General features: G+C 50.9%; 1 protein-coding gene across 1 annotated transcript; it reads left to right on the top strand.

Moving 5' to 3' along the window:
- On the top strand, window positions 1–27,585 carry LOC113896348 (complement C3-like). Its single transcript, XM_027548570.1, has 39 exons — window positions 1–139; window positions 286–356; window positions 445–527; window positions 618–700; window positions 951–1,038; window positions 1,896–1,998; window positions 2,138–2,258; window positions 2,516–2,631; window positions 3,307–3,447; window positions 3,539–3,745; window positions 3,945–4,151; window positions 4,451–4,612; window positions 4,879–5,008; window positions 5,918–5,998; window positions 8,020–8,217; window positions 8,374–8,485; window positions 9,226–9,311; window positions 9,429–9,568; window positions 10,034–10,240; window positions 11,213–11,264; window positions 11,438–11,524; window positions 11,657–11,860; window positions 13,913–13,988; window positions 14,206–14,374; window positions 17,074–17,169; window positions 17,329–17,482; window positions 18,487–18,668; window positions 18,867–19,025; window positions 20,227–20,286; window positions 21,434–21,524; window positions 23,526–23,571; window positions 24,611–24,698; window positions 24,981–25,067; window positions 25,287–25,392; window positions 26,053–26,142; window positions 26,423–26,509; window positions 26,597–26,686; window positions 26,798–26,933; window positions 27,354–27,585. The coding sequence occupies exons 1-39, from the start codon at window positions 1–3 to the stop codon at window positions 27,484–27,486; spliced, it is 4,668 nt and encodes a 1,555-aa protein (XP_027404371.1). The 3' UTR covers window positions 27,487–27,585.
- The last annotated feature ends 214 nt before the right edge of the window (window positions 27,586–27,799 follow it).

Genomic DNA, 27,799 nt, shown 5'->3' with positions numbered 1-27,799 from the left:
ATGCAGTATGTCATCATCGAGGCAAACTGGGCGCCCACCTCAGTTTCCTCATCCATGAATAAGCTGGTGTTGGTGGCTCCCCACGCTGGATACATCTTCATCCAGACGGACAAGACCATCTACACTCCCGAGCAATCAGGTGCAGCCCCCCTGGGCCCCATGTTCCACTTCCCAAGGTGTCCTTCTGTCCAAGGCCCCCCTCCCTCACCGCCCAAGATCCTCATGACGATACCCACCCCCTCTCCAAACCCTAGCCCACGCTCAGAATCTTCCCTCCTTCTCTAGTTCAATACCGGGTGTACACCGTGAACCACAGGATGGATCCTGTGTCCAGGACTTTCACTCTGGACATCAAGGTGACCTCTCCTGAGGGGAGGGTGGACCCCAGGTTCTATCACGTGCTGGAAGGCTGGGGCATGAACCGCCTGCTTTCCATTCCTGCAGAACCCGGAGGGGATTGCTGTGATCAGCAAGGATCTCCTGCCGGATAATGGTGTCTACATAGATTCCCTTCACCCTCCCAGAGCGTATCAGGTACCCTGCCAGGAGCTCTAGAGATGGAGTGGGGGCAGGTCTTCCTTCTCAGGCTCCAACTCTCCTAACTCTTTGTGCCTCAGTATTGGGACCTGGACCATTGAAGCCAGTTACCAAACGGCTCCCAAGCAGAAGTTCAAGACAGGCTTTGAAGTGAAGGAGTACGGTGAGAAGGGTGTGCCGGGGAGGACAAGGTGGGTCTCCACAAGGAGTGGAGCCGGAAATGCAAAGAAGGTCTCATGGTGCATGTTCCATGTGCCAGGGCCTGAGCTGGGGGCTGGTGAACAGGACCATGTGTCCAGCCCACCAGGGCTGCCAGAAGCATTGAGGAAGGAGCAAGTGGGGCAGGGAAGGGATGGGAGTGGGGCAGGCACAGTGAAATGCTGAGGGTAAGTAACTCTCTTTACTCCACCCAGTGCTCCCATCTTTTGAGGTCCAGCTGACACCCAACAAGACTTTCTTCTACCTCAGGGATGAGGTTCTGGGTGTGAATATCCAGGCCCGGTGAGTCCCTTTACCCCTAGCCTGGCCAGAGGACCAGGGAGGCCAAGAAGCTGAATGGGCAGAGAAATGAGCCCTTCTGTAGCTCTTAGGGTATAAGAGAGACACTCTGCCACCCATGAGACATTCTTGTCCTGTGAGGTTGTGCACATCACCCCCTAGGTCTCCAGGGTTGCACAAGCCACCTTGTCTTCATAACGGAGTTACACCATATCTCACGGTTCGGACCGTCTCTGAAGATCCATGAGGTCTCATAGGCACCTTTGCCATCTCCTGAGATTGTCCAGGTCATTTCTGGAGCTCAACGAAGCTGCAAATGCTACATTCGCTGCCTTTTGGAATTTTACAGACCATCTCCACAGCTCTATAAGGCTGTACAGGCCATGTTGTCTGCCTAGGGTTGTAGTGGCCATGTCTGTCACTTCTTGACATTATATAGACCACTTCTTCAACTCTATCATCCTACACAGGTCTCGTAGACTGCCTGATGAGGCTTCACAGGCTGCCTTTGCCACCCCAGGGTTGTTCAGACTTCCCTGTGGCTCCATATGGCTGTGCAGCCTACCTCTACCATCCTGGGAGGTTGCATAGGCCACATCTGCAACCCAACAAGACTTCATGGGGTTCTTTTGTCACCTCCCAGGCTTGTGTTGGTCAGTAATGGAATCATCTTAGTCACCAGGGGCCCCCTCTGCCCTTCCCAAGTGTTACAGCCTTTCCTCCAGCTCCATGAGGTCCTACAGGCTGTGTCTGCAGACACATGAGGTCGTGTCTGCGGGCAAACACATGAGGTCGTGTCTGCAGACTCATGAGGTTGTGAGGGTGCTTCAGAGCTAGTGAGATGGATATCTATCCTCCAGGTATATATTCAACAAGCCAGTGGATGGACATGCTCTGGCCATCTTCGGGGTGAAGCAGGACTCCCGTCGGATCCCCATCCAAAGCTCCCTGCAGAGGGTGGAGGTGATTGAGACTTACCCCTCTGCTATCTGTCCTCCCCCACCTCCTCTCCCCTCTTTCCCCTTCTCCCACCTCCCTTCCTTTGACTATCCCCTACTTCCCAAGAAACCATCTCCTCTCCTCTCTCCTACTCTGAGAGCAGATCTCTCAAGGCCATGGCCACATCTCCCTCCAGAAGGACACACTGATGGCTGCCTTCCAAGGCTCAGAAGAGGACTTCATTGGGGCCTCAATCTTTGTCAACGTCACTGTCTTCTCCTCAGGTGCCATCCTCACCTGGGCCCCCTGGCTAAGCTCACGACCCTGTGTCCTTTTCCAACCCAGGCACTCCACCTATGTGACCTCAGGCCAGCTCCTTAGCAGAGAAATTGGGAAATACCAGAAGGACTGGGAGGAGTCGAAATTGTGTTACCATCTTATCTTGCCTTCACCAAGTGGTGCCTTCCGTACCAGCAGCCCTGCTTCTTCCCCAAGAAACTTAACATCTGCTGCAGATTTCATGGTCCCCATGTCTCTCCAGGGGGTGAGATGGTCCAGACCGAGATCTCTGGGGTGAAGATTGTTCGGAGCCCATACAACATCAAGTTCATCAAGACACCCCAGTATTTCAAGCCGGGGATGCCATTCAGCTTTAGGGTCAGAGTCTGGGTTTACTCCACTCAGGGACTCAGGGCCCCCCTTCCCTGAAACAGACCTTCCCAGGAGACAAAATCCCACACTGGATTCACCTGCCTCCCAGAAATTCATTTGTCTAAGAATTGAGTCCATCATGTCTCCAGACCTATCCCAGGGTTCCTTCAAGTCGTAACTCAAATCCCCCGAAAGCACAGAGATGGCTCCAGAATTTCTCCAAAGATGGAGGGGGGATGGTTACAGACCACAGTCAGGCTAGAAGGTGGTGCTTAGACATTTATCTTGAGACTGCATTTGCACAGAAAGTGTGCTATTTTTGTATACATTCTTTTGGGATGATTTTGAGATGTCTGGTGGGCATTATAAAAGCTGGTGACAATCCTACTCCAAGCTTTCCCCAAGCCCTGCATGACTCCTCCTATGCTTTTCACCCTCAATCCCCCCCACCCCTACCCACCTGGCACACAAACCCCAGGGCTGCCACATCTGGCTTTACTCTGCAAAACTCTAAGGGGCGCCATTCATTGGCACTAAATGAGTGGTGCTCCTGGTGTCGTTCAGTGCACAACTTGTACAGCTGTACAAAGCAGTCTTATCCAGGCTGCCTTCACAGTTCCCACCTCTTACCTAAGGCCACCCTCCGGCCTGTCCTTGATCTCACACCAGATTCCACCCCAGGTCTTCGTCTCAAATCCTGATGGGTCCCCAGCTTCCAAAGTCCTCGTCAGCTGCACGAATGTGAAAGTACACACCACACCACGTGGTGAGGCTACTCTGGTCATCAACACAGAAGCAAATCTGAAGGAGCTCACTATCCAGGTACCAAACTTACGGGGAAGGGATAGTGGGGCTGGGATTTTGTAAGCTGGAAGAGTTATTGAGGGGTTTACTTGTCCATCACTCTCCCGAGGTGAAAACTGAGGCACCAATCCAGCCAGAGGAGCAGGCTTCAGCCAGTATGACAGCTCGGCCTTACTCAACTCAAGATGAGTCAGGGAACTTCCTGCACATTGATGTGAAGGCATTGAGCACAGAAGTTGGCAGCAACCTCCAACTGAACCTCAACACAAATCGAGATTCTTCTGTCAGTAACAAGATCACTCGCTTCACCATCCTGGTGAGGGGCTGGACTTGCACTGAGGAATTCTTTCTCTGGTACAACCCTGGCAAGCTGAGTTGGTGGGAACCATGTGGGATGGACTCAGACCTAAGGGTGGGCTGAAGCAAAGGGACTATGGGCCTCCTTTTTGGGCTGGGATGGCCTTGGGGAAGGGCTGGTCCTGTCCTTCTCATCCTTAGTCTCCCTTGTCTCCAAGGTCTTGAGTAAGGGTCAGATTGTGCATGCCAAAGAATTAAAAAATCATGGGAGTGTCTTCGCATCCACCATTATTGATGTGACTTCCAAGATGCTGCCCTCCTTCCGCATTCTGGCCTTTTATTTACTGCCCAAGGGGACAGGACAGGACCCTGAACTGGTGGCTGATTCCATTTTGATTGATGTGAATGACAAATGCCAGGAGAAGGTGAGCCTAACTCCTTATAGTTGTACACCACCATCATAATTCTTGGGAGATAGTCTGTACAAATTTAAGGGCTCTCAGCCTGGGGGCAAGGGAGAGGAAGAGGAAGTGATGTGGCATTAAAAGCTCAACCTCAGAGGTGAAGAAGATGCAAGTAAGTGTGCAGAGTTGAGACTGGCCTGGTGGAGTTCCCAGATGCACCATCGGAGCTGCAGGGAGCATGGACTTGAAAGTGGACTTCAGGAAACCCCTTGGTGACCTATGAGCCTCTTTTCCTCACATCTCTCTTTTTCCTTGCTTAGTTGAAGATTGGCTTGCAGAATGAAGCATACGTCCAGCCTATACAACCAAGCAGCTTGGTGGCATTGAAGGTTACAGGTGATGCAGAAGCCACAGTGGGGCTAGCAGCTGTGGACAAGGCTGTCCATATCTTGAACAGCAAGCACAAGTTCACACAGAAGAAGGTAAGAGCACGTGGGCTTTGAGCCAAAAGATTTCCTGGAGATTCTAGCTGGAGCCTCAGTTTCTTCACCTATTAAATGGGTAATATTGGTGATTGCAAAGATTCAAGGAGCCTGTGGATGGCATAGAAGTTGGCAGGTGGTAAGAGCTCAATAAATTGATGATGGTATGAAAATTATTATTTGAACCAGCAATTACAGTGTACCATTGCACCTTCCCTGGAGGGGTAATACAAGCTCTAAATCCAGGGTCCTCTCTTGACCCTCAGATCTGGGATACGGTAGAGGAACATGACATTGGCTGCACAGCAGGCAGTGGGAAAGACAGACTTGCCGTGTTCAAGGATGCTGGATTGGACATGAAGATGAGCACAGGGATGGACACTTTGGCGAGCACAGGTACAGATTGGGGACAGGAGGAGGGTAGAGGAAGGGAAAGTGCTATCCAGTGGTTAGGCACATGGACTTTGGTGTGAAACAGATGAGCTAAAATCTAGGATGCTGCCACTTACCATAGGTCAGTCATATTTCCTCTCTGATTCTCAATTTATCTGACCATAAAATATACATAGTAATATGTATATGTATAGAAGTAACTCACTGTGTGCTAATTAAGATGCAATTTTAGCCATGTGTATCAGAGATACAAATTAACATTGTCTTAAACAAGGGAGACGTTTATTTCTTGCTCAATAACAGGCCAGAGATTATTCTGGGACTCAGGCTCCTTCAAGCTTATTGCTCTGTTGTATCCCAAGATGGAGGCTTATTAGGACCTCCTGCCAGGCACCAGGACAAAGGGACTTGAGAAGAAGACACTTCTCTCTCATCTTATTGGCCAAAATTCAGTCACACAGCCCATCTAGATGCAAGGGAGGCTGGGAAATGTAGTATTCATTTCTGAGTGATACATTAAAGATGGAGGCTTAAATACCACAAGCCACAGGGGAGAATGGATATATGGAGACAACTAGGCATATCTTCTTTCAGCTATAAACCGTGAAAACAATAATGATTTTTATTTACTGCAAGCTGGAGCCTGCACTAAGTACTTTTATATGCATGATCTCACAGATAGAACTATGATTATTCCATTTTACGCAGCTGAAGAAATTGAAACCCAGAGAGGTTAAGTGACTTGCTGAAGACTGCACAGCTTTTAAGTGTCAAAACTTGAATGTGAAGAGGCTATGAGATAAAATGAGGTGATGCATATGAAGCACTGGGTAGGCAGTAAGCACCCAGTAAGTATCAAGAATGTGGATAACAATCTTGACTTATCCTCTCATTCTTCCCTCTGACTCCCAGACTGGCACTGCCCACCAAGCCCCTCTCCCAGCCATCGCCGCCGCCGCTCCTTGAAGAAGTTGGAGACCAAGAGGAAAGCAGGTTAGTACTAAAGCTGGATGTGGCCCTCTTGGCTCCCTGCTGCTGCTGCTGCTGCTGCTGCTAAGTTGCTTCAGTCGTGTCCGACTCTGTGCGACCCCATAGACGGCAGCCTACCAGGCTCCCCCGTCCCTGGGGTTCTCCAGGCAAGAACACTGGAGTGGGTTGCCATTTCCTTCTCCAATGCATGAAAGTGAAAAGTGAAATTGAAGTCACTCAGTCGTGTCCGACTCTTCACGACCCCATGGGCTGCAGCCTACCAGGCTCCTCTGTCCATGGGAGTTTCCAGACAAGAGTACTGGAGTGGGTTGCCATTGCCCTACCAGGGCTTAGAAAAGAAAACTGAAACCACTCTAGATACTCCAAAGAGGAGAGGAGTGACTTAATGATGGAAGTTTAGTGCTTTGAAATTCATTAGCTGAGCTTTGGAAATGAAGTTGGAAAGGTGTTTGCTGGGACTCAAGGTCATGCCACTGGAGATCTTACAATGCACAAAATCTCAGGAAATTGCTGTCAATATCCCTTGGGAAGCTGATGGGTCAATAATGAAACACAGAATTATGCCTGCTACAGAAACAGATGGTAGCCCACCTATCAACTACCACTGATGGTAGGGAAAATGGTCCCCACCTCTCTTCCACCTTCCAAATCCTATACAAGAGCGTCTGAAAAGTGAAAGTGAAATGGAATCCTCCAGGCAAGAATACTGGAGTGAGTAGCCATTACCTTCTCCAGGGGATCTTCCCAACTCAGAGATCAAACCCCGGTCTCCAGCATTGCAGGCAGATCTTTTACCATCTGAGCCACCAGGAAAGCCCACACAGGAGTTTCTAGATGGCAGGATCTCGTTCCATCCAGCACCCTAGCAGCAAGGGAGTCTGGAAATGTAGTTTTTAGATGTCTAGAGTCTGTGATACTGAAAGCGGAAAAGGATAACATGTAGACGAAGACCAGGGTGTGGTGAATCAAGAAGTCTAGAGCTGAAGGAAGATGGGAGGTAAAACTAGGTGTTTTTAGAAGATGGATTCTATGAATATTAGACTTTTCAGTCTCTTTGAGCAGTGCTAATTACTTTGTGGGTTTAAATAAAGGGGAAATAAGTGAAGTCTAATAAAAATTTAGGTAAAACGCTGTCTAATTTCAATATCAAAAATTCTGCTAACCTTCATGGAAAAGTACATATTATAAACTGTTGTTATATTTATGATAACAATCAGTCATATTACTTAACTATAGATGTGCTAATCACGTTATATGGTAGATGGCAAGATTTTTAAACTGCTGTAATATTTTAATCTTTAAGTGCACTCCTTCAGTTGGCTAATTTAGAAGCCTTTCAACTTGGCATCATACTCTACAGCAAGTTTTGTGTTTTCATTTTTTAAAAATACACAGTAGAACCAAGAGTCAAAATTGCATCTTTTTAAGGCTTATTTATTTACTTTTGGTTGTGCTGGGTCTTCGTTACTGCAGGCAGCTTTCTCTAGTTGCAGAGAGCAGGGGCCAAGCTCTAGTTGCCACGCGCAGGCTTCTCACTGAGGTGGCTTCTCTTGTTGCGGAGCACAAGCTCCGGGGCACAGGCCTAGCAGTTGTGGTGCACGGTCTTAGTTGCCCTGTGGCTTGTGAAATCTTCCCAGATCAGGGATCAAACCTGTGTCCCCTGCACTGACAGGCAGATTCCTAGTCACTGCACCACCAGGGGAGTCCCAAAATTACATCTTTAATAAATAAACATGGCATTGCCAATCCCCGTCCAAAAGGAAGGAGGAAGAGCAATGCTTCTGAGCTCTGTGACCCTAGGCCAGTGAATTGTTCTCTCTGTGCTCAACTTCCTCATTAGAACACATCACAAGGGAAGGGTTCAATGTGAAGCTTCAGGGGAAAGATATAGCAAAGCTCTAGGGACAGCATTTCCAGAGATGTGGCTAAACAGAGGTCGAGTGTCATGGTGCTTAGGTGGATGGGTCCCTGCTTCCTCAGGTCCCTCCCAGCCCTTCCTCTGTCCCTCTAACTCTGGCCTGCAGTGAACAAGTTCAAGACAGAGCTGGAGCAGAAGTGCTGTGAGGCTGGGCTCCGGGAGAACCCAGTGGGGCTGTCATGTAAGGAGAGGATCCAGCATGTCCGCCATGGACCAGTCTGCATCACTGCCTTCCTGAGCTGCTGCCAGCTGTCTGAGACCCTGACTCGGGAGGCCCGAGAGGAGCAGCTGCTTCTGGGGACAAGTGAGGGGGCCATGGCAGGAGGCACAGGGTTGGGAGGGCTCCACTGAGGGGGTGTGGAGTGCGATGGAGGGTTGGAGTGGGAGGACCCCACTGAAGGGTCTGCTGGGTCATGGGAGATGTGCAGAGGAGACCCTGCCCGGCATCTGCCCCCTGCAGCGGATGAAGATGATGATTTAGATGACTTCTTCCTGGAGGACGAGCCTGTCCGGAGCGTGTTCCCTGAAAGTTGGTTCTGGAAGACCATTACTCTGCCAAAAACCACACAAGGGTAGGATTATGACCCTCATGTCAGCCTCTGGTCCCTGGCCCTTCCATGCATTATCAGGGGATGTGGAGTCTTCCCAGACCAGGGATCGAACCTGTATCCCCTGCTTAGGCAGGCAGATTCCTAACCACTGCACTACCAGGGAAGTCCCAAGATTGCGTCTTTAATAAGTAAACATGGCATTGCCCATCGCTCTCCGAAAGAAAGGAGGAAGAGAAACAGAAGCAGCAGCAGCAGCATAAATTCCACTCCCAGCTCTGCCGCTCGTGAGCTGTGTGACCCTGGGCCAGTGTATTGACCTCTTTGTAGCTCAACTTCTCTGCAAGTTGAATGCTTCTAAATTAGCTAACTGAAGGAATGCACTTAAAGATTAAAAAATATAACAATTTAACCATCTTATTGTCTACCACATAACGTGATTAGAACAGCTATAGGTCAGTAATATAATTTGATTGTTGCCGTAAATGAAACTGTTCATATTATGTACTTTTTTCAGGGCCAATGCTCCCGGGGTGATACTGAGCTCTCAGAATCGTCCCATGCCTTCCTGGATGGGGATAAAGATCCCAGTGGGTTCCCCTCCCAAATCATGGCCCTCTAAGGAAAATGTCTCTAATTGGGTGACTCACTGACCCGTCCATAGTGATGTTAAGCCCAAGACAGTGACCCTCAAATCAGAGGCTCTGTCTAGGCAGCACAGACTCATCATGTCCCTTCCATCCACCCCCTGGGGCTTCCTGCAGCATCTCCCACTACACCACCCACGTGACCATGCCTGATTCCATCACCACATGGCAGTTCGTGGCTGTCAGCATCAAGACTGGACAAGGTGACCCCACAAGCCCAGTGCTGAGGAAACAGGAGAACAATGGCCCTGACCAGCCCCCCACCCCCACTCCCAGGACAGTAGGCCTTTGCTTGACCGCGAGTGCTCTCCTGGTTCTAGGTCTTTGCGTCTCAGATCCCTTTGAGCTGACAGTTATGAAACCCTTCTTTGTGGATCTTAAGTTGCCCTTCTCCGTGATCAGGAACGAGCAAGTCCAGATCCAAGCTGTGCTGTACAATTTCTTGCAGCAGTCAGTCAAGGTGAAGCCCCCAGACTTCCCCCTGTCCCTTCAAACATATCTGTTGGTGTGTTTTATGAAAAGGGATGGAGTGTGTCCATTTACCGAAGGGGCCACTGAAGTGGCAGCCTTCTTGCGAAAGCATCTAAGACATTTTCTCATTTAAGCCTCACAATAACCCCAGGAGATGGATGCTCTGGCCATTCTCAGTTTAGAGATAATTGCTTCCTGAGGTTACACCGCACCCAAGAGACAGAAGCCTGGCATGCTGCAGTCCATGGGGTCACAAAGAGTCGAACACTTAGAGACTGAACATCAACAAGTGAAAGAAGGGGTGTGAACCCAGGCAGGGTCTTTACTCTCAACCACTATGCTACGTTGTCACGTACTCAGGAATCTCAGGATGGAGGCAGGGAGGAGACTGTGACTTTAGGGTCCTGGGCCTCCTCAGGCAATCAAGATCCCCTAACCGTGCCCTCTGCCGCAGGTCCGAGTAGAGTTCCCTCACAAGGAGTCATTATGCAGCGCAGCAAAGCCAGATGCCCCTTCCCGCCGGATAGTGGCCGTGCCCCCCTTCTCCTCCAAGGTGGTGCCCTTCGTGCTCCTTCCACTTGAAATAGGCAAAGTGGATGTGGAGGTCAAGGCCAGAGGCTCTGTGGTCCAGGACCACGTGAGGAAGACACTCCTGGTCCAGGTAATGGGCACTCCCCAGCCCTTCCTGCCCATGTAGACAGTGGGGTGTCTACACTTGGGGCTCCAGGCTGTGTGATCGTGGGAGGGGGTGGTGGTTCCAAGATCAACAAACAGGCAGAAGTGAGGGGCGTGACAATGATTTAAAAGTTCAATCACAAAGCCCCCCACTTTGGGACTTTGGAGTCAGGCTTGGGTTCAAACCTTGTGTCTGCTGTGTGACCTTGGGCAGCTTACTTAACTTCTCTGAGCCTCATTTGCAAGAAGAATAATCCTCATAGCCATGAGTGATCAGAGAGCTGTGAACATTACACACAACCAGTGCCTGACCCATCAGTAATAATATTTTATTTACTTGACAAACACGTGTTTAATACTTAGGATATAGCACTTTGAAAATATTAACTCATTGAGCCTTCAGAACAACTCTGTGAGGTAGGAATTATTATCCTCTCCCTTTTATGGATGGGAAAAGTGAGGCACAGGGGGAAGAAGTATTTTGTCCAAAGTCATGCAGCAAAAGAGCTGGGATTTGAACCTAGTTATCTGGGCTCCAGAGTCTCTGGTCTTTTTTGTTTGTTTGTTTGTTTGGGCTGTGCTGGATCTTTGTTGCTGCTGGTCGGCTTTCTCTAGTTGCAGCAAGTAGGGTTACTCTATTTGTGGTGCATGGCCTTCTCATTGTGGTGGCTTCTCCTGGTGCAGAGCACTGGCTCTAGGGTTCAGTGCCAGCACTCTAGGGTCCAGCTCTAGGCTCAGTAGTTGTGATCCATAGACTTAGTTGCCTCAAAGCATATGGAATTTTCCCAGACCAGGGACTGAACCCATGTCCCCTGCATTAGCAGGAGGAGTCTTAACCATTGAACCACCAGGAAAGACTGAGTCTGCTCTTTATGGCTAAGCAAGACTTCCTCTTACCGTCATTATGAATGTCATTATGACTATTGCTTTTAACCTGCTTCTTCATTGCATCCTACAGGCAGGGGGTCAGATTGAGCAAATATCCCAAAGCTTCCTCCTGAACCCCCAAGGTTTGTGGGGTTTTCATGAGGCTTGTGGGATCCTGGGGCCATGCTCTGGTGTAGGGAAGGTCTGAAATGAGGGGGTCTGGCTAAGTGGGCAGTCTGAGCTTCTCCCAAAGTCTACACACCCTGACTTCCCCAGTCCCAGAGCCCACTCATCACACAAGGCTGTGCCTGCTCAGGTCAGACCAAGACGCAGCTGGTGCCAAAACAAGAATTCTTGAACAAGATCCCCAACACAGAGGCGGACGTGTTTGTCAGCGTCCAAGGTACCTAGGAAACAGAGCTGGCTCCTGTGGGGGCTGGGGTAGGGGGTGGGGGTGTGTGCCGGCTCCTCCAGAGCCCACCTGGGCACAGAGTGATGGGGGAGACCTGGTGCTTAGACTCTGCCCACCTGACAGGTGACATCCTTGGCGAGACCATCCTGGGGACCCTGACACCCAGTGAAACATGGCGGCTGCTGAGGATCCCGTCTGGCTGCCCCGAGCAGACGCTGAGCTCCCTGACACCCGTGGTCATACTGACGCGTTACCTGGATTCCACAGGCCAGTGGAACAAGGTTGGGGTGGAGCTCAGGGAGCAGGTGATGAAGAACCTTGCCAGAGGTGAGAGCGGGTCTCCTCCTGGGACCTTGATGAGGGTGTCTGAGTCTCTCAGGCAGAGTGCCAAGGTACCCTTGGAGCTGAAGGAGGCCCCCACTGGACCCTCCCAGACAATAGCATCCAAATTCTGACTCCCAGGGGACTTCCCTGGTGCACCAGTAGTTAAGACTCCACACTTCCAGTGCAGGGGGCATGGGTTGGCTCCTTGATTACAAGTGTGTGTGTGGTGTGCATGCTCAGTCGTTCAGTTATGTCCGACTCTTTTGCAACCCTATGGACTATAGTCTGCCAGCCTCCTCTGTCCATGGGATTCTCCAGACAAGAATACCGGAGTGGGTTGCCACGGCCTCCTCCAGGGGATCTTCCTAACCCAGGGTTCAAAACTGCATCTCTTGCATCTCCTGCCCTGGCAGGCAACTTCTTTACCACTGAGCTACCTGGGAAGCCCTGGATCCCTGGATAGGGAACTAAGATTTTGCATGCCCTGTGGCACAGCCAAAAAATAAAATTCTCAAACTCTGACTTCTCTCCCAGTTGACAGCCTGATTGATACCAAGTTCCCCAGGTGGCCTCCAACTATGACTGACCCCCAGGTTATTCCTTCACCCTGACCCCTCTCCCAGGCTACACGTCTCATAACAGACACCATGATTTACCCTAAAGCAGCAACTTCCCAGGTTATGTTATATTTAGACACTGTCCCAGGCTTTAGCCAGTCAGTTCCACGTCCTGGGCTACATTCCCAGGGAACTCCCAGGTAGAAAACTCCAGAATAATCCCAGGTGGTGGCTTCCTGGTTACACCTGAATGATAACACTTTCCCAAGTTACATCCAAACCCCCCAGGTAACAACCAGAGATACACACCCTGCTTACACCCAGACAGAGACCCTCAAGCATGTCAGGATGGCCAAGTGGTCTAAGGCACCAGACTCAAGTTTCTACTTCCCCAGACAGAAACCCTCAAGTTAGTTTGGACACTTACCCCTCCTCTCCCTGGTTACACTCAGACACCAACCCTCCATCCACATGCTCTGGATGGTGCTCCATCCAGCTAACACCCAGATGCTATCATCCCATGTTAAACCCAAACAGTAAACCTGAACTTCCCTGCAGACCCAGTGGCTAAGACTCTACGCTCCTGATGCAGGGGTCCAGGTTCCATCCCTAGTCAAGGAACTAGATTCTTCATGCCATGATGAAAGATCCTGCTTGCCTACAATAAGGACTGAAGATCCCACATGCTGAGATTAAGACCCAGTGCAGCCAAGTAAATAATTAAACACACACAGACACACACACACACACACACAGAGACAGGAAACCTCCAGATAACCTTCAAATAATACCCAAGCAGCAATGCTCAGAATCCGACAGAGACTACACCCAGACTACACCCTGGAGTGACCCCTTCTGACTACTACTGACACCTTTAGATTACAGCCAAGAAACAGCCCCCGAGAAAACACCTAGGTCATGGCCCCTCAGGGTTTCCTGCTGGCTCAGTGGTAAAGAATCTGCCTGCAATGCAGGAGATGCTGGTTCATCCCTGGGTCAGGAAGATCCCCTGGGGAAGGGAATGGCAACCCACTCCAGTATTTTTGCCGGGAGAATCCCATGGACGGAGGAGCCTGGCAGGCTGCAGTCCATGGGGTCCCAGAAGAGTCAGACATGACTAAGCGGCTAAATAATAATGGCCCCTCAGAATATGCCCTTTTCTGAGTTTTACCTTCCACGATCCTTGGTAGCAGTAATTCCCCATCACACCCTTCCCCAGAGGACCCAACAGCACTTCCAGTTTATTCCCATATACAACTGTCCCCTGGATCCCACGGTCACACTTGGCCATGACCATCATTTACACCTGGGCCCTTCAGGCCCCTCCGTTCTGCACCTGGACAAGTCACCGCCTCCGGGTTCCATCAATATGCAAAGCACCCCTAAGTCTCACCCACACCCTGCTCCCCAGATTCGGCCTGGTAACTGACCCCTCCCTTGACAACCACACCCAAACACCAACTCTCCCTGTAAATTTCCCATCCACCTATTTCCCCAGGGTACAGCCGGATGTTGACCCACCGGAGTGAAGATGGCAGCTACCACACCAGCAAGGGAAACCCAGGAAGCACCTGGTAAGGATGAGGACACTGGTAGGAGGGGCAAGCCTGGGGCTTGGGGACCCCAGGAGCACCCCCACTGTGGGATCTTGGGGCAGGCAGGCTGTGGGGCCAGTGGTGTTCCAAGTTGCTATGGTGTCTGGCATAGACTTCTCCACAGAGTAGAAGCCCCTCTCCTAGAATGCCTTGGTCAACGTTGCCAGCCATCACCCACCCGTCTCCCTCCCAACAGGCTCACGAGTTACGTATTCCGGGTCTATGCCTTGGCCTACCCCACCATGACAATCAGCGCGCTCAGTCTTGATTCTGTCTGCAACATCGCCAACTGGATCATCACCCACAGACAGCGGACGCATGGGAACTTTGTGGAGGAAAGCCCTGTGGTCATGTGGTCTATGCAGGTACCCACCATCCCCCTAGCTGAGCCGTTCAAATAAAACCCCAGGGCTCTGCATACAGGGAGGGGATGTCAGCCCCCTGGGGTGTTCACAGGTAGAATGAGAATAGGAAAGGGCTGAGGCCCAGCACCCAGCATCACATCTCCCTGCTCTGGACCATCCTGGACTCTATTACAATGTGGGGAGGTAGGGTACATCCAGGACCCATCCCCACCTCAACCCTACTTCAACGAGTTGCCAGTCCTGGCCCACCTTTCTCTGCGTCTGAGTCCTCCCTGTTCCCCCAGTCAATACACCCATCCCTACCAAGTATACCTCCATACCAGCCTCCAGAAACAGCTTTTAAAGTGGGAGGTGTGAAATTCTGGAAGGCTTCATGAGGAGAGGATGGGCTTCCCAGGTGGCTCAGTGATAAAGAATTCACCTGCCAATGCAGGGGATATCAGAGATGTGGATTTCATCCCTGGTTTGGGAAGATCCCCTGGAGGAGGAAATGGTAACCGACTCCAGTATTCTTGCCTCCAGAATCCCATGGACAGAGGAACCTGGTGGGCTACAATTTATGGGGTTGCAAAGAGTCGGACATGACTGAGTGACCAAGTGCATGCACTCTGATATTTATACAGACCTGGGGAGGTTAGGGAACAAGTCCCAGTGGATAACTAAGGCCAGAGTGTTCCAAGCAGAGGAAGCAGCATGTGCAAAGGTCCTGAGGCTGGAATGTGTCCAACATGTTTGAGGAACAGTGAGGAGGCCAGTGTGTCTGGAACAGAGTGAGCAAGGGGAGAGGGGGAGAAGGTGAGAGGAGGGAGGTGGTGGAACAGATTGTGCAGGGCCTTCTGGGCCAAAGGGAGGACTTGAGTTTTTCCCCTGAGTGAAGGTAGGAGCCACAGAAGATTCTGAGCAGAGGATGGATGCAAACTGATCCAAGAGTTCATAGGCTTCATTGGCCACTCTGGGAAGAAGGAGCTGTGGGCTATGTATTAGCTTCCTAAGACGGCCAGAACAAAGCAGTCCAACTAGGTGACTTAAAACAACAGAAATGTATTTATTTTGTCACAGTTCTGGAGACTTAAAGTCCAAGATTAAAGTTTTGGCAGGGCCATGCTCCTTTGGAAGGCTCTGGAGGGTGGGGATCAGCCCTGGGATTTCTTTGGAAGGAATGATGCTAAAGCTGAAACTCCAGTACTTTGGCCACCTCATGCGAAGAGTTGACTCATTGGAAAAGACTCTGATGCTGGGAGGGATTGGAGGCAGGAGGAGAAGGGGACGACAGAGGATGAGATGGCTGGATGGCATCACTGACGCGATGGACATGAGTCTGAGTGAACTCTGGGAGTTGGTGATGGACAGGGAGGTCTGGCATGCTGTGATTCATGGGGTCGCAAAAAGTCGGACATGACTGAGCGACTGAACTGAACTGGAGGGCAGGGATGGGGAGGGGAGAATCCTGCTTTGTCTCTTCAAGCTTAGTGGTTCCTGGCAATCCTTGGCATCCTTTGGTTTGTAGCCTCATCACTCCAATCTCTACATCCAACATCACATGCCTTTCTTCCTTCTGTGTACGCTTTCTTATATGTACACCAGTTATTGGATATTGGGCCCACCCTAACCCAGTAGAACCTGTACTAGTCACTCAGTCGTGTCTGACTCTTTGTGACCTATGGACCACCAGGCTCCTCTGCCATGAAATTCTCCAGGCAAGAATACTGGAGTGGGTTGCCATTTCCTCCTCCAGGGGATCTTCCCAACCCAGAAATTGAACCCAAGTCTCTTTCATTGCAGGCAGATTCTTTACCGTCTGAGCCACCAAGGGAAGTAGTAGAACCTGTTATTTTCTAAATTTTTTTTAAGTTTTAAATTTTATTTATTTATTTTTGGCTGCACTGGGTCTTCACTGCTGCACATGGACTTTCTCTAGTTGTGGCGAGTGGGGGCTACTCTCTAGTTGCAGTGAGTAGACTTCTCATTGCCGTAGCTTCTCCTGTTGCAAAGCACGAGCTCTAGAGCTCTCAGGCTTCAGTAATTGCAGCACATGGGTTTGGTAGTTGTGGTTCCTGGGCTCTAGAGCACAAGATCAGTAGTTGTGGCACAGGGGCTTAGTTGTTCCACGGCATGTGGGATCTTTCCAGACCAGGGATCGAACACTAGTCTCCTGCATTAGCAAGCAGATTCCTCACCACTGAGTTACCAGGGAAGTCCCAGTATAACCTGTTCTTCACTTAGCGAGTTACATCTACAAAGACCCTATTTCCTAATAAGATCACATTCCAAGGTTCTGGGTGGACAAGATTGGGGGGGAGGGCTGGACATTATTCAACCCAGCACAGGGATTGAGGGTGGAACCCGGGAGACTGGAGAAGAGTTTGAACCTTAAGTTGGTCATTTACTAGCAATGGAGACATGTCTCCAACCCTAAGGTTCATTGTCAAGAAAATGGAGCTGCCGCAAGAATGTTTTGAGCTAGCTTAGAGAATTTAGCACAGCATCCTCCATGGCCGTCAGCTTTTGTTAGTAAGACAGACCCCACACAGGCAAGTCTCAAGATAGCTCCTCCTCCTCTCCCTGTCTCCACATCTTGCTTTCAACATCATCCAGCCCAGAGCAGAGCACCCAGGAGCTGTTCAAGGTCAGGGAGGAGAGACTGGGGAAGGTGCCTCCAAGATGGTAAAGGGATCATGGGTATGGTTCTGCATTTGCAGGGTGGCTACCATGGCTCTGAGGCAGACATATCACTCACAGCTCTTGTCCTGATCGCCCTGAATGAGGGGAAGGAGTTGTGCAGCCAGAAGATACCGGTAGGCCTCAAAGAGAAGGGAAGGGTCTGCAAGGTGCCCTAACCCCTGCACACAGGATGCTCCCTTGCCATCATGTCCTTCTCAATGCATCCCTCTCTTCTAACTCCCAGACCCCTTCCACCCGTCACCTCCCTCTAGCCTCTTCTCTTGACTTTCTAGAGTTTGGCTGACAGCATGAAGCGTGCCGGTGACTTCCTGGAGAAAAAACTCCCTCATATTCGGACAACTTTTGCCATGGCCATAACCTCCTATGCTCTGGCCCTCATCAGGAGCCCCCGAGCCAATGACTACCTGGACAGCTTTGCCAGCAAGAGTGGGTGTGGGCCACTTTTTAACCAGCTATGTGTTCACCATAGCCATGGAGGCAGAGTGAGGGAGAGTGCATGATCTCAAATCCAGCAAGGTGTGATTCATCATTTACTGAGCACCTATTGTGTGCCAACCCTTGAGCTCAGGCCCTGAGAAACCAAGGTGAACAAGACTGACGTGGCCCCTCCCCTCAAAACTACCACTGTTGTTAGGGGAGGCTGGCAGAAGACAAACAGGTCAATAGAGAATGACAAATTGAGACTGGTGCTGAGGTAGTAACCTACAAGGTGGGTGGGAGCGATGATGATGAGGGGAGGGAAGTATAGACCGCAGAACTGGGAAGGGCCTCTGTGAAAAGGCGACCCCCTCAGCTGAAATGAAAGACGAGAAGGCTCACCTTCATGAGAAGGTTATTCCAAGCAGAGGGGCTGGCTCATGCAAATGCCCTGAAGCGGGCAAGTGCTTGGTATGTTTGAGGCTAGAAAGAAGGTCATTAGACACAGGTAATTGAGAGGGGTCTGCTTCCCATGGTCTTGCCCTATCCCATCCCTGAGGGTCCTTATCTCATCCTCTCCATCCCCCAAGTCAAGAGGAGTGGAGTTAGAGAAACTCACTTGTGGTGGGTCTGGGAAGGATGTGGAGGAGCTCCTTTGAACCTCAGTTTCCTCAACTCTAAATAGTGTCCCTGTCCCCTAGAGTGGTTCTGAAAAATTCAGTGTCCATATGTCTCCTCAGCAAAGGTTTTCACATAAAGTAGGTGCTCAATAAAATAGCCATGAGGGTGACAGAGGATGAGATGGTGGGATGACATCACTGATTCAATGGACATGAACTTGGGCAAACCTCAGGAGGTGGTGGGGGACAGGAAAGCCTGGCGTGCTGCAGTCCATGGGGTCGCAAAGAGTCAGACATGACTTGGCAGCTGAACAACAACAATGACACAAGGAGAGGACAGGTTTAGGGAGGTGGTTCCAGATCTACATGACCAGGGGGACACCTATCTTCTAGACAAAACCCACTGGCCAGTGGGTTTGGATGACCTGGACCTAGACGACTCCCTGTACACCATTGAGGCCACGGCCTATGCACTGATGCAGAAATTGGAGCTGGGTCGGCGCAATGAAACGCATGCCATCGCCAACTGGCTATTGAAGAAACGGCAGCTGGGAGGAGGCTTCCAGTCCACCCAGGTGACCAAATGGAAACTAGGGGTGGAGGGGTCAAGGGTGGAGGGTTGGGTTGCTAGCCAAGGTGCTGACACGACTGGCCCTTTGGGTGGAGCTGTCCACGGTGCTGGTACCCACAGGGTTGGGGAGAGGGGTCCCAATGTGCTGTCTCTGGTGCTGATCCAACACACACCCACGTACCCACCCTGTCCCAACACCCAGACCACGGTCGTGGCCATCGAAGCCCTCACCCGCTTTCGCGAGGCTGTCCCCTTCGAAGGTGTCCAGGATCTCCACATCCAGATCAAAAGTTCCAAGAAAGCCTTGCATGTGGAATGGGTCATTGATGAAAAGAATGCCTACCAGCTACGGTCAGCAAAGGTATGGAGCTCAGGGGCAGACAGGAAGTCCACACGGAAGTGGCACTGGAGATGAGGCCAAGAGTCATGTCCCTGACAGTCTCCCTCATCAATAGTATCTAGCCACCATAGGCAACACTGTCAATGTATTGGTTCACTTATTCTTCCTGAGCACCTACTGTGTGCCAAACATTCTCCTGGAGTACATTATGAAGCATCTGTGTTCCCTGCTCTCAATGAACTTACAGTCTAGAAAGAAACTAAGACAATAAATTTAATTCTATATTCTGTTTTAAGCTTCTGAACACAGGGGAAGGAAATAAGTATATAAAGGAAAAAAATAACCTGGGTATGGTAGAAAAGGTAATCTCCATGACCTTACCTCATGGAGGAGGTGATACTTACCTTCAATCACTCAGTTATCTTTACTGGGCACTTACTGTGTGCCAGGCACTGTTCTAGGTTCTGGGAATATGGCCATAAATGAGACAGGAAAAAAAGTCCTTGTCCCTGTAGAATTCTATATTTTAATGAGAACAGACGATAAAGAGATGTGAATAAGTAAGATGCGTAATGTGTTAAGTGATGACAAGTGCTACCTACGGGAAAGAATGAAACAGGGAGAGAGGTAGGAACAAGCAGTTGTCATTTTAAGTAGGTTGGGCAGGGAAGGTCTCACCAAGAAGGTTACACTTGAGCAAAGATCTTAAGGAAAGGGAGGTGTGATCCTTCTGGAGATCTAGGCAGAAGAAACAGCAAGTGCAAAGGCCCTGAGGCCAGAGTGTTGTAAGAATACCAGTGGGATTTAAGCAGGGGTGATGTGATTGGATGTGAATGCATAAGATTTTGCTCAAGCAAATGAGGGAAGAATGTATGAGGGGAACAAGACTAGGTGCAGAGAAGCCAAAGAAAAGAGTCTTGGTGGGGCTTCACACATTTGGAACTTCAGAGACACTGCAAAGTTGATGGTGCGGACAGATCTATATTAGGACTGAGTCAGCAGTTGTAGCTGATCTGTGACAGTGTAGATACCACAAATGCTCAGTCAAGAAGGAAAAGTCAAGCCATCTTCATGGAGAGGGACAGGAGAGTCACTAGACCCCAAGTTAGGGAAATAATTGAGTTCCCAGTGCCCATGGATGCTTCCCTCTTCATCCTCATTGCATGTGAGCCATGTTTTGCTGCTTCCTCTGCCCTCAAATCCTCCTCCCTCTTCATTTCAGTTCTCTGCTGAGGAAGAGCTACAGATCAAAGCCAGCGGCACTGGAAGAGGCACCATCTCGGTAGGTCTTGTGTTCCTTAGCTAGAGCCCAGGGCTCTCTCTGTTCATGGGAAGAGAGGCAAATATAGACTCCAAAACAAGGTTGATATCACCAATAAGCTTAGCTATCATTTAGAGCACAAATATGGGAATCAAGCTAAGGACACCTCAAAAAAACCCTGAGAAGTAGGTAAAAATATGGGCTCCATTTGACAGGTGGAGAAATAAGGTTTTCACTTGCAGTAAGTCAAGAGTTGGGGTAAAGGCCAGAGATACTTGGGGTTTTGGTTTGTTTTGTTTTGTTTAGGCCACACCATGCAGCATGTATGATCTTAGTTCCCCCACCAGGGATGGAACCCACATCCCCTGAAGTGGAAGCACAGAGTCCTAACCACTGGACCCCCAGGGCAGTCTCAAGGGCAAAGATTTTTGGATATTGAGTCCTTGCTACGTTGAGTCCCTGAAAAGATGTCTCTTTCCTTGCCCCACCAAAGGAAGATTCTCCCTCCAGGGTGCCTCCCAAGGCCCAGAGAACAACTGCATCCTTCCCCCAATATCTGGGGGCTCCATTACCTCATCTGACCCTCTGCCCTGTGATCCAGGAGGACAGCCCTCTTGGTCACTGAATTCAAGGTAGCCCGCTCTCATGTGTCAGGCGATGGAGTCACAGTTGAGTCCCTGCCTTTGTTGTGTGACCTCAGGCAAGTCACACTCTGTCTTCAGCTTCAGTCAATTTTAAAATAAATAAAATTAAAAATTCAGTTCCTCAGTGGAACTGGCCACATTTCAAGTGCTTGGTTAGCCACACGTGTGGACTTCCCTGGAAATCCAGTGGTTAAGACTCTGCACTTCCACTGCAAAGGGCATGGGTTCAATCCCTGGTCAGGGAACTAAGATCTTGTATGGCACAACCAAAAATAGCCACATGCGTCCAGTGGCTGCCACATGGAAAGCACAGATAGAGGCTATTTTGCCATCAATGCAGGAAGTTCTACTGCACAGAGGTGGCGTACACTCCATAGGCTGTTCTGGCCACTGAATGCACTGGATCGAGGAGGAAAGACCTTGCTGTGAATCCCCCATGGAGCAGAGAGCTGGGCAGGCAAGAATTGAAGCAAGGAGGAAAGGAGTATGCGTGAGTGAGCTCTGACCTCTCCCCTGCCCGACAGATCCTGACCGTGTACCACAGGTCCCCAGAGTTCCTGGAGAACACTTGCAAGCAGTATCACCTGAATGTGACTCTAAACGAGAACCAGAAAGGTGAGCCTGGACCCAGAGATGCTCTTCTTCTTTTTTTAAATATAATTGTGTTTATTTATTTATTTTTGGTTGTGCTGGGTCTTCATTGCTGTGCTACGGGCTTGCTCTATTTGCAGCAAGCAGGTTGCGGTGCCCCAGCTTCTCGCTGCGGTGGCTTCTCTTGCTGCAGAGCCCAGGCTCTAGAGCTCAGACTTCAGTAGCTGCAAGTCATGGGTTTAGTTGCTCTGCAACATGTAGAATCTTCCCAGACCAGCGATCGAACTCAAGTCCCCTGCATTGACAAGCAAATTCTTATCCACTGTCATCACCAGAGAAGTCCCTATCTCGTCTTTTTTATTATTTTATTTTAGCTACCATTCAGTAATCACATCTATTGCTTTATTCAGCCACTCAACAAAGAATCTGTGAGCATTTACCATGTGCTTCACTCAGTTTCTCGGCCCTGAGAACATAAGCATGAACAAGAAAAACAGCCCTTCTCCTCTGGGAAATCACACTCTAGCAGATTCTAGCAGAATCTGCATTGTAAAATGTAATACGTAGCATAGTAGCAGGTGATGACTAAGTGTCACCTAAAATAAAGTAGGAAGAGGTGCTACAGACTTGAAGGAGGTCCAGGGGAAGCTCTCCCCAGCCTGCTTTCAACTGAGATACGGAAGATGTGAGAGAGTGAGTTGTGGAGGATCTGAGGGAAGAGCACTCCAGGCAGGCAAAACAGCAGGTGCAAAGGCCCCGAGACAAGAATGAGGTCACCTGGCTTGAGTAACAGCAGGGAGGCCAGTGTGGCTACAGAGGAGCAAAGGTGAAAGTCGCTCAGTTGTGTCCAACTCTTTGTGACCCCATGAACTGTAGCCCGCCAGGCTCCTCTGTGCACGGGATTCTCCAGGCAAGAACACTGGAGTGGGTAGCCATTCCCTTCTCCAGGGGATCTTCCTGACCCAGGGATCAACCCCAGCTCTCTTGCATTACAGGCAGATTCTTAACTGTCTGAACCACCAGAGAAGCCCCCAGAGAAGGAAGGGGTAGTTTTAGGTGGAAGAGTCGGAGAGATGATGAGGCAGGGACTTGCAGACCATGGTGAGGACTTTGGGTTTGGCTTGGAGGGAAGTAGGAGCCAGAGAGGGTTCTGAGCAGAGGAGGGACGTGATATACAACAGGCTTGCACAGGCTCCTTCTGGGGGGAACAGACTATAGAGGGCACAGGCGGGAGTTGGGACAACAAGGAGGGGGCAACTGCGCTGTTCCTGCAGGAGATGATGGACTGGACCAGGGAAGGGGTGTTGGAGATGATCAGAAATGAACTTGCCTGATGGTCCAGTGGTTAAAACTGCACTTTCAATGCAGGGGGTATGGGTTCAATCCCTGGTCAGGAAACTAAGATCCCACATGTCATATGGTGTGGCCAAAAAATAAAATTTTTAAAAGAGGAAGAAATGGATTCTAGAATTTCCAGTCCTGAGTACGAAGAAGGAAGAGCCAAGGCTCTGCCACTGGGAACTCACTGTCAGAGTAGTGGGAGAAAACAAGCCTCACCAGTCCCAAGACTTTTGGGGACTAAAAGTAACCAAGAGGGGACTTCCCTGGTGGTCCAGTGGTTAAGACTCCATGCCCAAATGCACAGAGCATTTGTTCAATCCCTGGTCAAGGGACTAAGATCCCACACACTGTGCAGTCAACAAATAAATAAATGAAAATAAAAGTGACCAGAACTTTGGTTGGTGTCATATTTCTTAATAGTAGTAGTAAAATGATAGTAATAATAACTCACCATTAGAAAGCCCTGATCCAGCACTATATTAAATGCTTTACTTGTATTTACTCACTTAAAAGTAACCAACTTGATTGGGAATATCATGATCCCCTTTTCCAGATTAAGAAACCAAAGCACAGAGAGGTTAAACAACTTGCTCAAAGTCACACAGCAGAGCCAGGATTTGAGCCCAGGAAGCCAGCTCCAGAGACTATGTTACCAGCCTCTAAATTCCTGCTTTCTTTCTGCAGAGAATAAAAAGGGGGAAGCAACCTTTCAGCTCCGGATGGAAACAAGGTCAGAGAACAGATCTTCACCTAGGCAGGAGGAATGATGCACCTCCTGGAGTCCAGAGTCCTTAGCAGCTCTCCCTGTGTACTGAGTGGAGGCTGGGAACCAGCCAAACCCACCTCTCCATGCCTGCTCCATCATCGCTACCTCTCATCCTGCCCTCCCCTGCTTGTCTACCATCCCACTGCCCCAATCCTGTCCTCCATCCTGCCATGTCCAGAATGGCAGGCTCCTGAATGGTGGACATGCACCATGACCCAGATGCCCAGAGCCTGCTCCAAGCGTGGTGGCTCTCCCCTGGCTTCATTTTCTCCAGACATTCCAGCTCCCATTCCAGTCTGGCTGTCTCCCAAATACCCGTGCCCAAGTCTAGGTAACAAAACATGTACTGAGTGCTTCCTGGGTGTCAGGCTCTGTTCTAGGAGCTACGGAGACAGTTGTGAGCAAGACAGCTCCTCCCTGCCTGCTGAAGCCCACAGCCTCTCAGGAGAGATAAACAATAACTGAATAATCACCCAAAATCAATGCAAAATGACCACTGTGATTAAATGTGGTGAAGGAGAGGTCCACAGAGCCGCGGGAGGGCAAATTAGAGAATTATCAGTTGTGAGGGCTGAGGAAGGCTTCTGGGCGGGGGTGGGGGGCATGGTTGGTGAAGGGATGCATCAGGTGAGATTGCAAAGATGAAAGGGTTTTTCAGGGCAAAGAGGGAGGAAGGAGAATTCTAGGCTGAGAGAACAGCATGAGCCAAGGTCCAGTGGCAGGAGAGAGACCAACACTTCAGAGCAATCAAATTGGAGGCTGGAGTGGGAGGAAGTGAACTGGAAGGATGAGACCAGGCATTTTGTAAAGCAAGGAGGGTAAACCAGGAGGCAATGTATCAGATTTCTGTTTGCTAAAGCTATATGCTGTCTGGGGGCAGAAGAGTGACAGGGAGTCACAGGAGGAGGTTACTGCCCTTGTCCAGGCAAGAGGTGACAGCAATGGGAGTGTGGGGGAGGGGCAAGAGGACAGTGGGAAGAGACTCGCTCTGTGAAATCCCCAGGTTCCAGGGTCATCGAGATGCCACAATGACCATCATGGAGATCTCCCTGCTCACTGGCTTCTACCCCAACCAGGATGACCTCAAACAGGTAATGAGCAGGGCGGGGATGTCCTGGAAACCTCCCACACCCCCCAAGTGGGTGCAGAGCGCCTGTCTGTGGGTCAAGGCCCCCAGGTTAATGCCCCCACGGTCTGTGCCCCAAGGTCAGTGGCCATGGTCAACTTTAGCTTAACCTCTGCCCTGATTGTGCCTCAGTTTCCCCAACACTGGAGCTAATTGGACAAAGGTTGGGACCTCTAAGAGTGGAGCTCTCAGGGCTGGATGCCTCTGTGGATCTCTGCCAACTGGCAGGTCTCACCTTCTGCCCCAGCTCACGAGCGAGGTGGAGAGGTACGCCTTCCAGTACGAGACCAAGATGAACTCCAGTGACAGCACCGTTGTCCTCTACCTGGAGAAGGTAAGGCAAGCCAGGTGTCCTCTGCCAGGGCTGTGCGGGCCGCAGGGAGGCCAAGAAACGACGGTCAGCACCCTGGTCAGTGATGCTGGAGAGTCATGCCCTGAGGTCGGCTCTTCAGTATTCAAGACCACGTGGTCAGTGGTCATGACCAAGGCCCTGTAATCGGTATCCCCGTGCTCGGTGGCCCTGCGTGCCTCAGACAGTACGCCCCTCCTCCAGCTCTCCCACAAAGAAGACACCGTGCTCGGCTTCCGGGTCCACAGGATGCTGAAGGCCGAGTTCCTGCAGGCTGCCCAGGTCACAGTCTACGACTACTACGAGCCTTGTGAGCAGGGCCTGGGAATGGAGGGGATCCTCAGAGCGTACAAGGCCTGAGAAGGATAGGGTCAGAAAACAAAACAGAAGGGTGAGGCGCACGGAGCCAAAAAACGAAATGGGGCGTGGCAGAGAGGGTCTTCTTTGGCTCCGTGGGAGGGCTGGCCAGAGGGAAGGAACTTAAGGGGCGTGGTGCTGAGGGGCGTGTCCTTCGTTGGTGGTTAAAGGGGCGGGGAGGTGGGGCAGTAGGTTGCCTGGAAGAGGGTGTGGCCGAGCGGAGAAGGGACTGGGCGTGGCCTGCTGGGTCAGGATGGGCAAAAAGCAGGCAGGGTCTTCAAAGAGGAGGGACTTGTTAAGGGCGTGGCTGCGCACCCAGGTGCCCGCTAGTGGTAAAGAACCCTCCTGCGACTTCAGGAGACGTTAAGAGACGTGGGTTCGATCCCTGGGTCGGGAAGATTCCCAACCCACTCCAGTATTCTCACCTGGAGAATCCCATGGACAGAGGAGACGTGGGCTACAGCCCAAGGGGTCGCAAAAAGTCGAACACGGCTGAAGCGTGAAGAATGTTAAAATGATAGGCAGGGGCCTTCTGGGGGCGGGGCCAGACCGGCACCCAGCCCTCCAGGACCAGAGGCCCAAGCCAACCCGACTTACTCGCCCCCTCTCGCAGCCCGAAGGTGCACTTCCTTCTACAACCTGCCCACAGAGCACGCTTCCCTGCGGAAGATCTGCGACAAAGACGTGTGCAGATGCGCGGAGGGTGAGGCCATGGAGACGGAGGGCTGGGGTTGCCAGGCTAGGGATTCAAGAGCTTTTTATCACCTCCTGGGTGCCTTCTGGGTTGAGTTTAGACCGCGAGAGGGAGAGAGAGAGAGAGAAAGACAAAAAGAGACAGAGGAGGAGAGAGCACACTACAGACCAGAAAGGCCAGATCCGTCCCTCCCCCGGGGGTTGAGCCTGGGGCCGGATGGGGGTCAGAGTGGAGAAGGGCCCCACTCCTAGCGCAGCCAGAGCACCCTCCCCTTCCCCCAACCTTCCAGAGCAGTGCCCATCCCCAAAGAAGGACAGTAACCACCTGAGTCAGGAGGAGCTCCAGACAGCAGCCTGTGAGGCTGGAGTGGACTTTGGTGAGTGTGGGGCTTGGCAGGGGGGGTAGGGGGCAGACACCTGCAGACTGGACAGCAACACGACACACCCTTGGCCCCCTTCCCCAGTGTACAAGGCCAGTCTGGAGTCTGTGGAGACCTCTGACTCCAACCCCTACATCTACTACAACATGAAGCTCCAAGCCATCATCAAGAGTGGTATGTCCAAGGTGGCAGAGGAGATGGTGTGGGAGCCTACACCGGGGGTCCCAAAGTGGGGGCAAGCCAGGCCCATGCAGGTGAACACGCACTGGCTCTCATCTCCTTCAGGCACGGACTCTGCCAAACCCCTCGCCGTAAAGAAATTCGTCACTCACACCACCTGCCAAGACTCCCTGGGGCTGCAGGAACACGAAACATACCTCATAATGGGCCAGATTTCAGACCTGTGGAGAGTCAAGTCTGAGTGCGTGGCTGGGGGGCTCCTGCTACCCTGGGGACTCAGGCCTGGGCCCCTTTCCCTACCCCAGGCCAGTCCTTGGTGTCAAAATTTCTACTGCACCCGTCAACAGGAGTCTTGGGTTTCAGGGCTACCCTGAATGAAGGTGTAGGCTGTGTACTGCACAGCTCCTGGCAACACTGTTCATTAGGGGATGGTGGTTTTCCAACAGAGGGCAGGAAAGAGTCAGAGCAAAGGGAAGCTTTTCTAATCCCCAGTAGTATGGGCTGGGGTGGGGCTGGGAGACAGCGAGACAGCCCTGTGGAGGACATTATAGGTTGTGGTTCTGGGACTCCGTCAAGCAGGGCAGAGGGGCAAATCAGAAAGGTCTCCACACTTCCAAAGCAGCAGGCTCTCCTTACTGTCCTTGCCTCCTCTCACCCACAGATACATCCATGTCCTGGGCAAGGAGACGTTTCTCATGCACTGGCCAGCGAATGGGACAGTGGGCAAGAAGGAATTGCTGGACCAACTGGCAGGGTTTTCAGACTATATGCACACCCATGGCTGCGAGTCCTGAGACCCTAAGGGTTTCTGCTGCTCACAGGAGGGTGTCTCCAAGCACACCTGAACCCCTGGGCTTAACCTCAAATAAAAAGCATAGAATATTGTACCCAAACTCCAGACATGTGTTCCTGACCCGGAGAATTAAGCAAGGACCCCACGGAACCCGCTCTATCATTAACCTGCCTCCTCTTTCTCACTCCTATTCCATTCCAGTCACACTGGCCTTCTTTGTGACTTTCCAACACCCAAGTTGATTCCCACCACAGGGCCTTTGCACAGGGCCCTGTCCCCTCCGTCAGGTACACCCTTCCTCCAGATTTCTTTAT

Source organism: Bos indicus x Bos taurus, chromosome 7 (genome assembly GCF_003369695.1).
Source record: "Bos indicus x Bos taurus breed Angus x Brahman F1 hybrid chromosome 7, Bos_hybrid_MaternalHap_v2.0, whole genome shotgun sequence".
Classification (NCBI taxonomy): Eukaryota; Metazoa; Chordata; class Mammalia; order Artiodactyla; family Bovidae; genus Bos; species Bos indicus x Bos taurus.
This window is presented reverse-complemented; position numbering and strand designations above follow the sequence as displayed.